This window comes from Amphibalanus amphitrite, unplaced genomic scaffold (genome assembly GCF_019059575.1).
Source record: "Amphibalanus amphitrite isolate SeventyFive unplaced genomic scaffold, NRLGWU_Aamphi_draft 001194F_arrow, whole genome shotgun sequence".
Classification (NCBI taxonomy): domain Eukaryota; kingdom Metazoa; phylum Arthropoda; class Thecostraca; order Balanomorpha; family Balanidae; genus Amphibalanus; species Amphibalanus amphitrite.
The window spans coordinates 76020-92994 of NW_024882688.1; the positions used below are offsets into that span (position 1 = coordinate 76020).

The 16975-nt window shown below is 47.6% G+C and overlaps 1 protein-coding gene across 2 annotated transcripts in view; it reads right to left on the bottom strand.

Moving 5' to 3' along the window:
- Positions 1-12654, bottom strand: part of LOC122371007 (protein stum homolog) — a 34082-nt gene extending 21428 nt beyond the window's left edge. The window contains exons 1-3 of one of the 2 annotated variants that reach the window (XM_043347040.1): positions 12352-12654; positions 5185-5336; positions 619-769 (exon numbers count right to left, since the gene is read on the bottom strand). In XM_043347040.1, coding sequence (XP_043202975.1) covers positions 619-769; positions 5185-5336; positions 12352-12361 — 313 coding nt within the window. In that variant the 5' untranslated portion in view covers positions 12362-12654. Of the gene's footprint in view, positions 1-618; positions 770-5184; positions 5828-12351 lie in introns of those variants that run through there. The other variant, XM_043347039.1, reaches the window with a different exon arrangement.
- Between the last annotated feature and the right edge of the window lie 4321 nt (positions 12655-16975).

The window sequence follows — 16975 nt, forward strand, 5'->3', positions numbered from 1 at the left end:
GAGGTCCATTAGCGTTGAAGTGAATCCGAGGACCATTATTTGTCGAAATTCCCTACGACTCCGGTCACGTTGCCATGCTGATGCGGGCTTCATGTAGCGGCTATACAGGTAGTACTTAAAGATCATTTGTTTGATATTGGCTGTGCACTGTGCAGTGCCACTTGCTACCACGCAAAAGTGCGCCAAAGGTGCAGGTAATAGCACAAATACAAATATAAGGTTATTACACAATACACTATTTTACATACTACACTACTACTACTATATGCTTTTTTAATCAATATAGTGTGCAGCAGCGAAAGAAGCCAAAGAGAGGGCAATGACCTCCCTTTGGGTGGCAGGCGCCTCTGGGGGGGGGGGGGGGGGGTGCTGAACTGTCTGGGTTAAGGTCACAGAGGACACTTGCCAATCCTGTGGCGGCACAGGTCATTGATAGGCAGTGACCTCTTTCATAGTGGTTTTGATGTGCCTCAGGGACGAAGACTGAACTGTTCATAAAGATGACCTTTATCACTCCGAATCATTCTTAGTTCGACGGCCGACGCCATTGAACTCACCACAAGGGGAGCCTGGCCATGACCACCCATGGACCCATACCACCACCAGACCGTCACTGACCTATGCTCGGCGTGACGACGTTCAGCACACAGAGCAGCAGCGCCACCGGCATCGGCATGTAGGGGATCGACTTGCGGAAGCAGCCGTGCTTCTCGTGAATTTTGACGATCTCCATCCGTTCCGTCTGCCCGTCGTCATTTTCGTACAGCACCTGCGGTGAAAACGAGGCGTTAGACAGATGGGAGAACGGCTGAGTGTGATGCGTAACGGAGCGACTGCGATTTGATGATTTTGTGTGATATTTTTTTGTCATTTTTTTATAGCGTACTATAAGAAAAATATTGTTATCCTGTCGCAATCGCATTGTGGCCTTGAACAATATCTATTATGACTTATCTTATCAAAAAGCGTTGTTGTACTTGTATGTTCATACTTCATATCACTGATCAATAGTTGAGCCAATTTTATAAGGCTCCGAGCCTGAGGTCGTGTATGTACAGTATTACGCGCAGTGGCATTTTCTACCAAGATAGCATCACTGATCACGACACCATAAACCGTTACCAATAACTCATCAGAAGGGTTGAAAGGACCGCTGTGACCGACTCGTGACGGCCCACTGACCAGTGTTGGTCAGGGGAAGCCACATCACCAGCAATTGGATTATGCATAGGTCACTGACGGGCGCACGGGGACCCATGGCTTGGCCGGCGGAAGGCGTCTAGACATTGGGACTGTGTGGGCGTTCTGCATGGTATATTCATGTGCCGAGCTCACAACAAGGCGCCGTGGGTCGCTACATGGAATGCAAAAACTGTTGGCAATATTCAATGAAGAATAACGGTAATTGTATTTAGCTGCTGAAATAAGCGAGCACTCTTCAATCATTGATGCCATTGTAATTTTTTCCCAGTTGTAGCCACGCGTATGTAAGCACATCCACTTCCTGGCTACGCGTATATGGGTGCCTACTGCTGATGAATGCTCATCAATATCTTTAAGCGCGCCGATGACGGGTTATTTTCCCGACCAGTTAACTATCACTATTCACTACGCTGTCTGACAGGCCGGTTGGCAGGCCGCCGGGCTTGGTCTCGTCATGTGTTGCTGTTGTAACAGAATCGACATAGGCATAGGTACACGGGGCGACGAAATACACCAAAAGGTAAGTACTGTGACCGTAAGGCATCAGCGTTCTACTGCATTTTTCACGACTACCATGATGAGCAATAAGCGATACTCTGACTCTGTTCCTTTATTCTTCCAGCCCTTTGGTTTTATTCGTTTTTATCTCATGAGACCTTCTGGCCTACTCACTCATTCTCTATCTCTCCCTCTCTCTCTCTCTCTCTCTCTCTCTCTCTATCTCTCTCTCTCTCTCTCTCTCTCTCTCTCTCTCTCTCTCTCTCTCTCTCTCTCTCTCTCTCTCCCTCTCCCTCTCCCTCTCTCTCTCATCTCCCTCTCCCTTTCCCTCTCCCTCTCCCTCTCCCTCTCCATCTCCCTCTCCCTCCCTCCCTACCCCTTTCCCTCCATCCCTCTCTCTCTCTCTCTCTCGCTCTGCCTATAAGCAGCCACATATGACCATGACCGACGAGTGTGCCAGGTATGATCTCATTAGCAAAGGGCATGAGACACGGGGCAAGGGGCGGCCAACCCAACTTCCGTACCCCACACACGTGTTATCAGCTTAGTCATGGGTAGACAGCTGACCAGAAGTATCATGTCCACGTTGACGACACAGTGTGCATAGCATACTTTTTTTATTTGATTTTGACTTGATAACATATTTTTTAGCGGAACAGTCTGATTCAGTGAGAATGGGAGGAGAACGGTCAATAGATGTGAGTAGATTAGGGCCTGAATAGAGGTGTGCGTGTGTGTGCTGTAAGATCAAAGTCGTGGTGGATTGGAACCGCTTATTCTTCTCAGGAGTTCTCGTGATAAAACTGATTTGATATAAAATTGCCAACCAGCTTTTGTAGTGCAATATATTGCAAATCCAGACTCTTAACAACGGAGGAATGATGTGGGATAGATGAGAAATGATAGCTCAACTTCAAAATGGTGTGTGGGTCTGAATTCTGGACTGCTCCGGAGGCCTTCACTGTTTAACGGCACTTCTCGAACAAAAAAGCATCTAAAGCGCTTGGAGCCTTGGAGTTGATTACCTGTGTTTGTTCGGGCTTCACAAAAGCGTCCGTTTTGTAATGAGTTCTATATCGTGTGTGTCTTACACTTGGCAAGACAAAACCTTCTCTTGCTCACATAAAAAGGAATATGTTTTGCTGTGTATCTAACGCATTGTAAGAGTTCGATGTAATGAATGAAATTTGGCCATTGTTGAAAACATTGTAATGAAAGAACCAATAAGACGCACCGAATGCCTCTCAGCATGGCTGCCAAACAACAAAAAAGTAATTTCATCGAGCCGGCGGCAGCGAGCGCTGCGGGGCACGTCGCTGTTGCCGGGTCGCGCGCCTCCCCTCTCCGTCAGCGAAGCGTGTCAAGCCGCCACAAGATGGTCCGATAATTGGTCCTGGAACGAGCAGCGCGAGTGGCAAATGGACGGTCGGCTCCCACTTGACAGGGTAGAGCTCCGACTGGGTGACACTCGACGGACGACAGCCGGGGCTCGATTTATCAACGAGACGGTTAGGGACCGATTATAGCCTGTCGCTGGCACTGGTAGGATACATTACACGGGAAACAATGCCAAGGATGGAGAGAAAGCAGCAGGGGCGCAGCTCTTGGCACGGCTCTATGTGTGGTTTGGTGTGGGGTCTTGGAAACATACCACCTGGGCAAACAGCGGGTATTGATTTTGCAGGAGCTTTAAATTGTTTCGTAGAGAACCTTGTTGAATATATGAGGCACAGGCAATCGGTTTGTCACTTTGAGTAGCTTAGAGCGGTAATTGAATGTTCCGTTTAGGGCATGTGATTTGCTAGAATCTCGCCCGTGATGCTGATTGTTGAAATCAGCTTGACACCGAGTCTCAGAACTTGCCCTGATGTGATCAAAGTTCAGCCAGATGAGCTCACATCGGACCAGAATATGACAGCTGGTTCAGGAGCTTTATAGGTACACGGAACTCGACGAACCTTCACATATTGTTACTATTGAAAGAAAATAATGAAACAATCAATGCATCGATGCATCGAAAACGATAACGAAATAGTAATATTTAGTGAATATTGTCGGAAAATAGGCACACTCGAAGCAAACCGTGATGAAGTACTGTATTACCTTTACACCTACAATTAAAAACAGGGGCCCTGCCACGGGGTGTGAAAGGTCGCAGGGGTCCAGTTTCACCAATCATTTCGTTTCCGTATTGCTTCTGCCTGTATTTCAAGTTAATTTCAAACTATACACTGTCAGTTCAACTGTAACTGCATGAACATATGTACTTATATATGATATTTGGTATTGCCAGACGACAGCTGCATTTAAAGATTATATGTATGGACTAAGATTTTTATTTCCGGGCCTCCTGCGCTTGTGATTTTACACCTGCACAATCCTTTTGGCATTGGGCCAGACTGTGCCGCAGTGCAGCGGTGTCATGCGGTACAGTCTACCGTTCAGGGCTGCGAAACGCCCACTCACTGGCTTCCTTGCTTTCTCTTGGATGTCGTTCCCGGCAAAGGTGACAGAATTGTACGGGCCGTGCAGGCAAGAAAATACGCATATCTGTTATGATGCTTAAGAATGAATTTTAAATTATACTTTGCTCGAGTGAAGGGCACAATTGTACCTATTAAGAAAACTTTTTTTTTGGCAGATAGATATGTATTTCTTTGCTTGCTTTGTTTTAGATCTCCTTTTAGAAGAATACTTGATTTTATATCAATATTTTGTTACAAAAAATTGCTTCCGAATGCTGCAATAAGTATTGGTATAGAAATATTATTCTTGGCTATGAGTAAATCTGGTTGTTATCTTATTGTATCAAATCTACTATTTCCGTACAGACAACTGACAAGACAGGCAGACGTTTGTTCTGCCTCGTCATCTATTTTGTGTGTGCGTGCACTTATCCATTAGTCTAACGTGGAAAGATAAATCTGTTAGCGCCACATGCTCGTGACAGAGTAATGACTCGGCAACACGACTGTTTATTGTAATGCGAGGATTTTGTGACGAAAGTGGTCGATTACCGCGATTGTCTTCAAATTAAAGGGTTTTAAGGAAATGAAGCTTACAAGGAACATGAGTAGAACGCTGGAAGAACTGCTTTCGTGTAGCATGTTTCGTGCTAGCTGGCAGCTGATAAGGGTCCTTAGATGTTGACATTCGCGATTGATGGCCAGTGATTTTTTTTTCTTCAAATCTGCTTGAATGCATGAGGTGAGGCGTAGATATGCAGTGTTCATTGGGTATGTGTTCATGGTCTTGTACTGCGCCCGGTAAGTGGCATGCGTTTCTCATCGGACAGGTAGGAATGCCTGGAACGTCTCGACATTATGTTTTGACGCCTAACCCTCGCTAGATGTCGGTAACATATGTGATTATTATGTCAATTCTGCGTGTTCCAGGACGGCAAATGTACGGAATTTTCAATTCATGAAATTTCAATTCTTCAGGAATTAGGAAAGACGAAGTGCTAGTTTTAGCGGCACCCACCTGGTTGTTCTCGATCCTGTAGGTGCTGGTGCTGGAGCGGCGTCGCTTCTCGATGCCGATGCCGGCCGACTGAAGCAGGTTCTGCGAGCCGCGTCGCTCGTGCGACGACCGCCTCTGGTGGCCGGTCGGTGAGGGTGTCCGCTCCTCATCCCCTGCCGGTGTGAACGTCAGTGACGGCACTGTGTCCATGGTGACCCGATCCTGGTCACCGAGGGGTGGCGGTCACCGGATGAACGGTCACCGGGGACGATCACCAGACGTCACCAGGTGGGACAGTCACCGGACGAGACGGTCACCGGACGGTCACCGTGTCACCAGATGTCAGATCTCAGTACGACACCGTACTGGCCCGTACCGGTCGTCACCGGATTTGCCGTCCCCAGTAACAATGCGGCCCACTCGAGGTCGCGTCCTTGAGAGTGCGATGTCTCGTCCCGTTCACGAACTGACCCAACTCGCAGTCACAACACCGTTCCCCACTGAACGCTCTCAGCTCACAACTGTTGCACGCCTATTGAAGCTGTCAGGCGACCTTCTCGACGCGAGGGCGACGTTCGACTGCCGATCTCCGCCGTCGGCCGAGTACAGTGGCGCCACCTGACGGCCACCACCTCTGGTCACACCCCCGACAGGCAGTCCGAACTGCCGCCGACGGACTCCGACTCCGGACAGAGTCGCTGTCGGTCGTCGAAAATCGGTCATGACTCGACAAGAATGAGATATACTCGTATGGATATGCTGTCAATAGCGTCGATTTAGGGGTCGGTAGGGCCTTTTAAAGTGAGAGTTTATTCAATATACTTTACGTCGCATCGCCGTGCGATGCGTGTTGTCTGTTGACTTGCCTCGTGTTCTTCGTGTGAAATAATTATCGCAGCAGTTCTGTCGCACCTCGTCAAAGTCTGAAGATCGTTAGGAAACCGGAGCATAGACTCCACTAATTTGACGACACGCCAGCCGCTGTCGGCGTGCTTTGATCTGTCAACTCGCCGCGGATTTGATTCGCCGAGACACGGCTGTCGGCGCTGTCAAAGTGGAGCTCTTCCGTGTCCTTTCCGCCAACACCTTGCTACGCTGCACGCGCCCTCGCTGAAAGGTGTGAGGCTTGTGTGAGACATTGTTCAAAGGGTGTGGTTAGATGTCTTCATTTCTGCCCTGGAGGCATGATCTGACTCAATGGACATATGGGGCAATGGAACAGTGCCAATGTGGGGCCTATTGTTGATGTCGACTGATTCTATCCACAGCTTCATTGCTGTTTTCTTTTCGCCGCAATGTCCATAACTGGCTTCGTGACCTTTTCGTGACCGTTGCGACTATTTACGGTTATTCAGGCTTGCAAATGTATGGTGTATGGTAATGGATGGACTAGTTATATTTAATGTATCTCTATTTATTTATTCAAAAGCATCTACATGAAAAGAAAACATTCTTAAATTCCAGATCCTTAGTAAATGCTCAGAAAAGGCTTTGATGCGGGGGAAGAGACGATCAATAACCATGAGACACGTAGCTTGCTTGTAATTTATACACACCTGTCGGTACCTTTAACCCGCGAAATACTGCTTTCAGCAAGCATTTGCTCCGGGACTCGAAGTCATTGACGACACTTAGGAAATGGCGGCAACCGGCAACGGCGTCATTACCTAAATTGTCTTGCAGCGCTTGAAGCTGTCGAAGATGATGTGGATTATTGCCACTTTGACTGAATGTCAGCACTTACATGAGAAGCAGGCCCATGTCACTCCACTTTTGATGACATCATATGGGGGCCTCAGGACAATAATGGCGCGGCGCGCCACAATCGCTTCAAAGCTACTTGCCAACAGTTCCCATTTTTGAAAATATTATTTTGAAATAAAGTTCCAAGTAATAAAAATATTGTAATAAAGTTGTTGAATAAATCGATAACATATCTAAAAACTTACTGAAAAATGATTTATTCATAGTAAAAATATAAGCTCGATGCGTTTTTACGTTGCTTTCCTTCAACTGCAGAGGGTTTTTAAATCGTCTATATCTTCAAAACCGGCCATTTCTTAGCATATTGCTGCTCTTTTTTATCGCTAGAAAATTAGTTGGACTTTCCAATGACATCAATGGTTGAGCGATATATGTAGAGTGTCACCAACAATCTTCAAATGAAGTTAGTCATTTTTACGTTATAAAGGAATGGAGTACCCCTATCGAGCATCAGGGGTGACGTCACTCAGGATCTGTCTCTGATTGGTCGGCGGGAGAGTGACTGTACCTTCTATAGATGGCCTTGATGAGAAGTATCAAATTAAAGTTGTGGAGCAGGGCCTAATCCAAAGGAATATTTTTGAATATCCTGTACCTACTATCTCCGCAGCACTAAGGCCGGGAAAATCTTTTGAGTTTCAAAACGTGAACACTTAAGTCTTCAGTTCAGTGTTCAATCATACATAGTTCATTCTTCATTGGTTGATGTCAACTGAAAGCGGCCCTGTTTCCAGTTTCATGATAATCAACCAGGCACAAGTTTGCTTATGGATAATGAACTAATATCTGGACGAAGACGAGGCTTAAGTCGTTCTGGGGATACATATGTATAATACAGGGTGCGGCAAAAGTATTGATACCTTCCGTCTTTTTGTAATAACTCAATGCATTTCCAACATGCCCCCGAATATGACATTTCTGAGCGCGCCCTTGCGTACCCGCATCCTTCCCCGAGGCGGGGATTAGCTGAACAGCTGACCTCGACCCAGAGGGTCGCCGGCCGAGGTCATTATCCACCCGGTGGCCGCTGCAGTAGCCACGGCCGAACCATGAAGGTCGAACAATACAGTTTGGAGGCTCGCAGCCGCGCCATTGGCATGCTCCAAGCCGGCAAGACGCAGAGGGACGTTGCCTCACACTTTGGGGTCCCAGTCCTCACCATCAAACGCTGGTGGAAGAAGTTTAAGGAGGCAGGGAGCGTCGCAGATAGACCGCGGTCAGGGCGCCCTTCCAGCATCTCGACCGTCGCCAAGATCGTGATGAAGAAAGCGGCTGGAAAATCTGGCCACTCGGCGAGGAAGCTGTCCAAACAGCTCACTCGGAAGAAATATCCGGTGTCCGAGAGGACTGTCCGCCGGTACTGGAGGAACACCCTTGGACTGAAGGCCTACAAGATCCGCGTAAGGCCAAAATTAACGGAAAAACAGCGATCACAGAGGCTTCAGTTTTGCAAGGAACGCAAGAACTGGACTGTGGAAGAGTGGAAACGGGTACTCTTCAGCGACGAGTCTCCCTTTCAACTCTTCCACCACCCAAACCGCCAGAACGAGCGAGTGTGGGCTGAGAACCCGGCTGAAGTCCCGAAGGCGTTCAGCGTCAAATTCCCGCCGAAACTGATGGTGTGGGGCATGATGTCCTACGAGGGACTGAGCCAGCTGCACGTGATCCCGCAGAAGACGTCGGTCAATGCCGAGTACTACGTGGAGCACATCCTCGAGGAAGTCTGCCTCCCTGCCATCAACAGGACGGCCACGACGGGCTCCGTCCTCACGCGCCGCATGGTCGAGCGCAGGTCGGACAGCATTTTCATGCAGGATGACGCTCCAGCTCATCGGTCTGCCAGAGCGCAGAAGTGGTGCCGGGAGCACCTCCCCAACTTCTGGGCTAAGGACACGTGGCCAGGGAACAGCCCTGACCTGAATCCAATTGAAGAGCTCTGGGGGATAATGCAACAGGAGCTGGACAAGAAAAAACCTCCCAGCAACCTTGGACAGCTCGAGAAGGCGCTCAAGAGGACGTGGGCGAACATCAGCCCACAGACTCTGAAGAACCTGGTGGCCAGCATGCCCGCACGTCTCTCACTCTGTGTCCAGCTTCGTGGAGAATACATTGACCGCTGAAATGAAACTGTTGTTTCAATTTTACGGGAGGGAGGGAATGAATGGTAAGGTATCAAAACTTTTGCCGCACCCTATACAAATAGCGGACCTCAGTTTCTCAGAAATAGATCAACCTTCATCTCCGTATGCGGCTATTTTTATACCTCCTTCACGGAATCATCAGCTCCCATTATATAAGCTGTTCCTCTAACGGCATCTGACTCACAAGGGTGCGCCCTTCGGCACCCAGCTCCACTTAGTGGTCTGTGGGCGGCTCTGAAGCTGCGGGGAAGGAAGGGGGCTGGGCTGTAACGGAAGGCCAGCCGCCGCTACCAAAACAGCCCCCTCTCCCCTGTCCAGACCGGCGCGGCGGCCGAGAGGCGGCCAAAAATAACACACCTCATGAGCCGGGGGGGGGGGGGGAGGGAGGCAGGTTGGACCGAACGACGGCACTTTGGTAACAGAGACGACCCAGGCACTTGTTTTTTGTTTTGTTGGGTTATGCCCTTTCGGTCTGACGAGACCATTTCAGGGCCGGAAAGATGATAGGATTTAGGGGAGACATTAGTCTGGGCGAGCACCCTGGTGAGTCGCCGGGGCCTGAGCCCGTCCAGAGGACAGGCCGACCAGCCCCACAACCACTCACCTCACCCGGCTACGGGCGTGCTCTAACGGGCAATCCCGCATGGGATAAAGTTGCCCGTCCAGTCCGGAGCAGGGGAAAGAGGCTTGGAGGAGAAGTATTTGTCTGTCCTGAGGATGGAAAACAGGGAACGGAGGACCCAGGCACTGTTTTACGTGAGGGCGCTCTTGTCCTTGAGACGTCTAGCAAAAAAGAAAAAACAGACTAGCATTGATGTTAATGTTTTACAATATAAGTATGATGGCTACCTCGCTATTACCTCATAGGTTGAATGCTTCTCGAGCCATGTCGCTTCATGTTAGCGGAACAGGTAGTTAATCGGTGGTGTCCTCGGTCTACAGAGAATTAATGGATCAACACCCGATCACCGGCGAGTGTAAACAGGTGGATGTCCTCTGATCCAAGTGTGACATCACGATACTCTATCAGGGTCATTTGTATCAGGGTCATTTAAGGTGATGTGGTAGGTTATGCACACCCTCCTTCATGCAATGCTCCATCCTATGGTGACAAAGACCTGAAATAAGATGCTTCAGGAATTTCGAACGTTTACTTTTAGCATGCCAATGCCATAACCACACGATAAACAGCATTCCATCAGTCCTTCTTTGACAGGTGTTTATCACTAAGCTTATGCCGAGCCTCATGCAGTGTTCACTGGTGGAGGGAGCATGACAAAATGCATCGTTTTTAGGTAGTTTCACAAATATGGACGGATACGAATCGCGAATAAAAATTTTCCTTAAAAAAGCTTTGGTGGTGGTTTTTTATTTCTCCAGACACTTATGAACACGGAAAGAGTCACTACCAATCTTTAGGTACGGATGGCAGTTTGTGTGTAAAAATGAGACTCTGTTTTTGCTCATTTGATAGTCTTGAAATTCGGATTGTTTTGCCCGTCAGTAACCGTAATTAACTTTTAAGCACTTTTGTCTCCTTCCCTATTCCAAATTTATCCCATTGTCGGAGCAGGCAAGCACAGGAGTTACTCAGCCGTTGCTCGTTCCAAAACCCCGGACTGCCTCGATCGTGTAGAAATTGTATAAACATCTGACGCGACTGTTTGGCAGACGGGCAATCAGTTACCGTGGGAGGTCGGAGCTGTGCCGCGCTGCCTAGGGCGGTGTTTAGGCCATTGAAGGATGCATCGCTGGACCGGCCCTGCGTGAGCCGTGCAGGCAATGGCTTCAGAAGCAACACAACGCCAGCCCGCTATTACCAGCGGTGTAAATAATGACTGACTTGGTCAACATTGCTGTTGTAGGTTTGGCCGTTTGAGATCGACTGTAAAGTGCCAAAAATTGACTGTATTTAGGATCAGAAGTAGTCATTGTTTGATGTATACGATGTCAAATGACAACACATCCCTACCATGATCTACACAACACAAGAAAACTTAAAACCTTTTACCAGACGTCAGCCAATTCCAACACACATCAGATAAAAAACGCGTCTAAGCGAGATCCTTCACTGAAGACAATCGATACTGTATGGCGGGATACCGTTAACCGTTAGACAGAAACCGGGCTGTCGGTCTCTTAAAAAGTCGTGTTCCGGCTATCGACTGGGCCCTTACCGGCTGTGGTTCACAGCATTTTCCGAACAGGAGCTGTAAATATTGAGCAAGCACGTGGCACGCACGTGGCACGCACCCGGGACGGTGGTATCCATAACCCATGAGCAATTACCTGGCCCTCACCGCTGGACAGAGCGGGGTGAGCCGCGCCGGGTTACCACACTGGCAAGGAGGTTTGTCGTAAAATGTGCTGTGGAGATGCGGACGGTCCCATTTGGTGTTAAAAAGACTCTGTGAGTTATTGGCAGATAGTGTTTATAGAGAACAGTTCTCAGACTTATGGCAAGTGGGAACCTGGCTGTAATGCTGCACCGCATTACATGCCTGATAGGTAGACTGTGCCGCACGACAAGAAGACGCCTTACGGGAAATCCGAAACTCTTAGCATTGTTGTTTTGTCGTAAGTCGTAAAACTTTCGTCGGGACACTTGTGCGCTCAGATGCTTCGTTGCAACCTTCAACGACAGAAATAGCGAAACAAAATTTGCATGGCATGGCCGCGTGCTCTTGAGTGCCACAGAATGGCCGCTATGTCGCAATTCACATAACTGATTTAGCACTGCCATTTGGCGTGGTTCTCTGCTCTAGACGCGCGGAATGGCGGAATATGTCTCAAGGTGTCGGTGAAATGGGTTCCCTGCTGTTGAGCCTCTCTAGCTATGTGCCAAACTGTGCACGGCGAGGACGTGCCCGGTGGCCATTAAACACACTGACGAAGTCTTACAATAAATGGCATACATAATTCAAGATGAAGCACTGATAGAGCACACTTGAAATGTGGGCTACTTCGCTCCTTGAAATAGCTCCGACGCAAGATTAACCCTCGTGATGATGTTACCTTATATCTAACTATGTAGGTATCTATTTCAGACTTGAGTGTGCGTTATGTCATAGACAAAACGATGCAATGCATTGGACAGGTTTAATATGAATTATTGTTCACCAAAATATATGCACGAGTGCTTATATGCACGCACAAATGCACGAGCGTAACACATCGTAACAATGTGAGCGCAAGCTGCATTCAACGGTGACTAACCACAATGGTTGAATTTCACTAAGCACACAAACACGCCGCATTAACACGGCATTTTACATCGACTCACCTTTCGTCATTCTGGTTTTCGTCTGTCTCCTTCAGGTCACAAATTCCGGCGTAATCCCTTCTGTCGTCTGGTCTGGTATCCTCCCGTGCTCACTGCCTGCGGCCTGCACTGCGCGCTGTCACTCCCCAGAGCAGTTGCTCGAGACCGTCAGACCACGTCGGACCGTTCTGCCGGCCGCTGCACTCGCCCCCAGGCATGCGTCGGACGACGGCCAAGATATTTCCGGACTCCTCTCGGCCATCGTTCTGCCTCAGCCGGCCCTCGTCGCTGCTGCGTCGCAACCGTCGTCAGCTGAGACGACGACGCGCATTGTTCGTCGCAGTTGGTTTCGGGAACATCGCCATCAGCCATGAAGGTGGATGAGGATTCTCGAAATGGAACATCTACGACATTGTTCGTAGCAGCCGGCTGTGAGAGAATCACCGTCGACCTTGAAGAGGTTAAAGTTTCTCGAGCTGGAAAATCTTTGGGCGAGGATTTTAAAAATGATGAGCACTCAGCTTGGTCTGTGGTCGAGTCATTGTTCGTGGTCCATTAAGTTTATGATCAGAAAGAAGTCAATAGAGCTGTAGATTCAACTGGTGAGGCTCTTATTGACCGGATTGACTGCACTATGACGGAATTTAGCGCCAAAGATGACGGCTTCCTGCATCCAACTGTCGGAAAATGCAGCTCCTATATCGGCCGTCATTACCCTGACTGATGGGTCTCGGGAATTCCAAGTACCGTCTGGCGCCGGTCGAAAATAGGTCCTACCCGCTCGCAGCATCTAAATTTAGAGACCAGCGCTGCAGGAGAGCATCATGCACCGGGGTTCAACGATGCGTAACGTGAGAAGCCCCCAGAATGAGCCCACTTACCGAGGCAAGCAAGCCGGCTGTGTTGTTTGAGATAACATCGATTATAATGTCCTATGTGCTATCGATTTACAAGTTGTCTGCATGGTCAGCATTGCGGAGGCACATTTATCACTAGCTCGTTTATTAGATTTTGCATGCCACACGTCTATACGTAGACGAGCTTGTTAAAATGTTAAAAAAATGTTAGAAAAAATGTTTTAAAAAATGTTCATCCATTTTTTTAGCTGGTTTCAGTGGTGACTGGATCGACACAGCTTACATCAATTTTTATTGAGATAGAACACACTGCAAACAGTGTGAAACGTACAAAATTGTAAAAAATAGTGCTGAGGTACAATTTGCGAACAATAGTTAAGTTAAAATTGGTCATTTACTTATGAATTATGATGTCAGAGAAATTAATTTAAAAAGTCCACCGATATTTTTCTGATATTATTATTTTTTGGCTTTTTTATCAGGTCATTATTAACGCTATTTCTGATAATAATCACGCTCAAAAACGCGCTGAGCCATTTAAAGTATACGAAAAAGTTAAAATCACAAAACTGATGAAACCGTTCAGGCCTCGAAGAGGCTTGTTTGATATTAAGATTGCATTCGATTTCGATGCTTCATTTTTTAAAAGATTTTACGCCATCTCACAATTAACGGTGCACATTTGAGGATAATGCGCAGAAACAATGGTGATTACATTCATTGATTAGCAATAATTCGTATATCGTTGAGAGCTGTTGCGAGGAGCATGATAAATGTAGGAAGTATCATTAGAATATATGACCTTCTCCTCGGAAAATGACCAAATGAATGAAAATGATTATTTATTGATGGATTGATGATATTTCGGTCACAGACCTTCGTCTAAATCGAATTCGTGAAATCGTACAAGGCAAAAGAAATCGTATCAAATCGTATCAAATCGTACAAGGCAATTTTGCCTTGTACGATTTCACGAATTCGATTTAGACGAAGGTCTGTGACCGAAATATCATCAATTCATCAATAAATAATCATTTTCATTCATTTGGTCATTTTCCGAGGAGAAGGTCATATATTCTAATGATACTTCCTAGATTAGCAATAATGTTTGTTTTATCTTTAAGAAATGTTTCTGAATCAATTAATCGGTGACTTACTTGGCTTAGTGGCAGCAATTCGTTGGGTATTGCTAATTTTGGTGAATCAAAAATGATTATTACCTAATCATCACATCGCATTTGTCGATGTGAAATAAATCTTCTCCGCCCGGTTGGTGGTGACTAATGATTAATAAGTATCAATTCAAATAAAAAAATCGATTCGATGGACCACTTAGCTTACTTCAATCCTTCCCGCGGCACTGTTCAGTTGGCATCTAAATCTTTCCCTGGCATCTAAGGCGCATGACACCATTTACATAGTTTGAGCCTTGAGCTCGACTATTAGCAGTAGTCTACCCAGATAAATGATCTTTGACGTCTTCCTCTTTTCCTGTTGCTGTCATGCAGCAGAAACAGGCAAGACGAGTCGACCAGAAGGATGACGGCGTCACCCTACACGATTTTAGGGCATCACGCCCCACTGGGGGCTCAACGCCGCGCACGGCCTCGGATGTGCCCCAGATATCACATGCTGAAATTGGCAGTCGAAACAGGACGTGCTGCTTAAATTTATCAATGGAAGGGTCAAGGGAAAGATGTGTGAATCATCATTCACCCTCCGCCCTGTATCGACGTAAGTCGGAACAAATCTACATATGCCTATCCAGATAGAGAGTCTGGATCGGACTCTGTCGGAGTCGGGATCGGAGTCAGAATCGGAGTCGCAGCCGACAGCGCCCGGAGTCTTTGTCTTTGTCTGAGTCATTGAGTCGGAACAGCATCCTCAAGGTCCGAACTCCGAAACCTTGCAGCGGTGGTGTCAACGGGCTAGCGGCTCCCCCCACCCTCCAGTCTCTCTCTCTCTCTCTCTCTCTCTCTCTCTCTCTCTCTCTCTCTCTCTCTCTCTCTCTCTCTCTCTCTCTCTCTCTCTCTCTCTCTCTCTCTCTCTCTCTCTCCCCTCTCTCTCTCTCTCCTCTCTCTCTCTCTCTCTCTCTCTCTCTCTCTCTCTCTCTCTCTCTCTCTCTCTCTCTCTCTCTCTCTCTCTCTCTCTCTCTCTCTCTCTCTCTCTCCCCCCCGACTCCCCGTTCGTGAACAGTTCGACCCGTGCTGCCATCCGTTGGAGCCCTGGTGCTGCCACCTACCGCGCATTGGCTGAGTGATGCAGTGTGATGAGAGCTTCGCTCTGCTGGGTCGGATAGGTTCTTTCCACTAGCGCACTAGCGCATGATGATCCCCTTAGCCTTGATTATTTTCTACCAGATGGCAGATGTTAGTACAGACTACAGATGGTTATCTGCATTACCTGGACCATTCAAATGTAAATCTGATCTACATATTGCTGCGGCTTTGTCGCTAGCATTGCTGTATCCGGAAATGTGATGCATGACCTGTTCTGTGCCCTGTTTTGTCTTGCGTCATGCGCTGTCTTTTGTGCTATCATGTACGGCATACTTTCTTGCTGCAGGCGTCATACTGCCTAAAACGGTTTTCTTATTTACGAAGAAAAATCCGAATTTAGCTATCTTATGCATTGCTGTGCATCTTGAAGAACACTTTTTCTAAAAGCTACAAGCTGTATTTAGTTTTTTTCTCTCTCTCTACTATCAGGAGAGCGACTATGTTTCGCAATATCACTAACGCCACGGAAGGGAAAAGCGAAGTAAATGCCCCACCTTTTAACCACGCCTGTTAGTGGTAATGTTTCAGGGCTTTAAACATACCTATTCCTATTACATTTCTCATAACTCATTTTTATGCTTATTTCTCCACTTGAATTTCATTCAACGCATGATTTCATTTAATTTTCTAATATGATTTAATTTGCATTCGTTTCATCATCACTTATTTCTGGACAATAGCATGAGTTGCAATGAAATGCCACCAAGCAAGAAGAAAGTCAGAAAAAACAAACTGCATCTATTCAAAGCCACAGGTCATCTGCGCCAACATCCCGCTCTCTGCAGTCTTCGCCCAACAAATCCAGCCTCTCCAGTTGTCGTACCCGGAAACAGCCGAAGAACCCGGCGTTGCTTGGTGCTCTTCGCTCCTCTTGGACGATTCGTCCACCCCATGGTGACTGTCCGATGCACGTGTCCACGGGGTTTCCAGATATGTTGCGTCAGGCTCCTCTTGCCTCCATCGCTGCCCGGCTGTCCCCGCTCCTTGAGGGGCACTCGAGACTCACGGTCCGCCGCAGGGGCGCGGGAACTACTTTCCGACTGGGGGGGCACACCATAATAGAGATCAACCTAGGGTACCCCCAAATCTAGTTTTCTCACCGGTTTTAGGCCACTTATTTTTCATCCTTCGGCTTTTTCAACAAAAAAAGAAAACATTTGCAAAAAAAGTGTGGTATTCCGTCTCAAAGCTGTGGGGGCACCGCCCCCACGGCCCCAGAGTTGGGGGGGCAAGCTGCCCCCACTGCCCCCCCCCCCCGGCTCCCGCGCCTATGGTCCGCCGCCTAGGTGTCTCTCCCGCTGTCCGGGAATCGTGATTCATCACGGAGCAGAGACACGATTCGCAGAATGGGCGTGGCAACCAGGAAGCGTGACAGATGGTATGTGTGGGATGTAATTGTGATTTTCAGAATGCCACCTTGGTGTGACTTACTGTTTTTAACTGAATGAACAATTTTTATACAAATATGAGTTGGTAACCAAATTCATGCTAAATCGTAATTTTTAATGT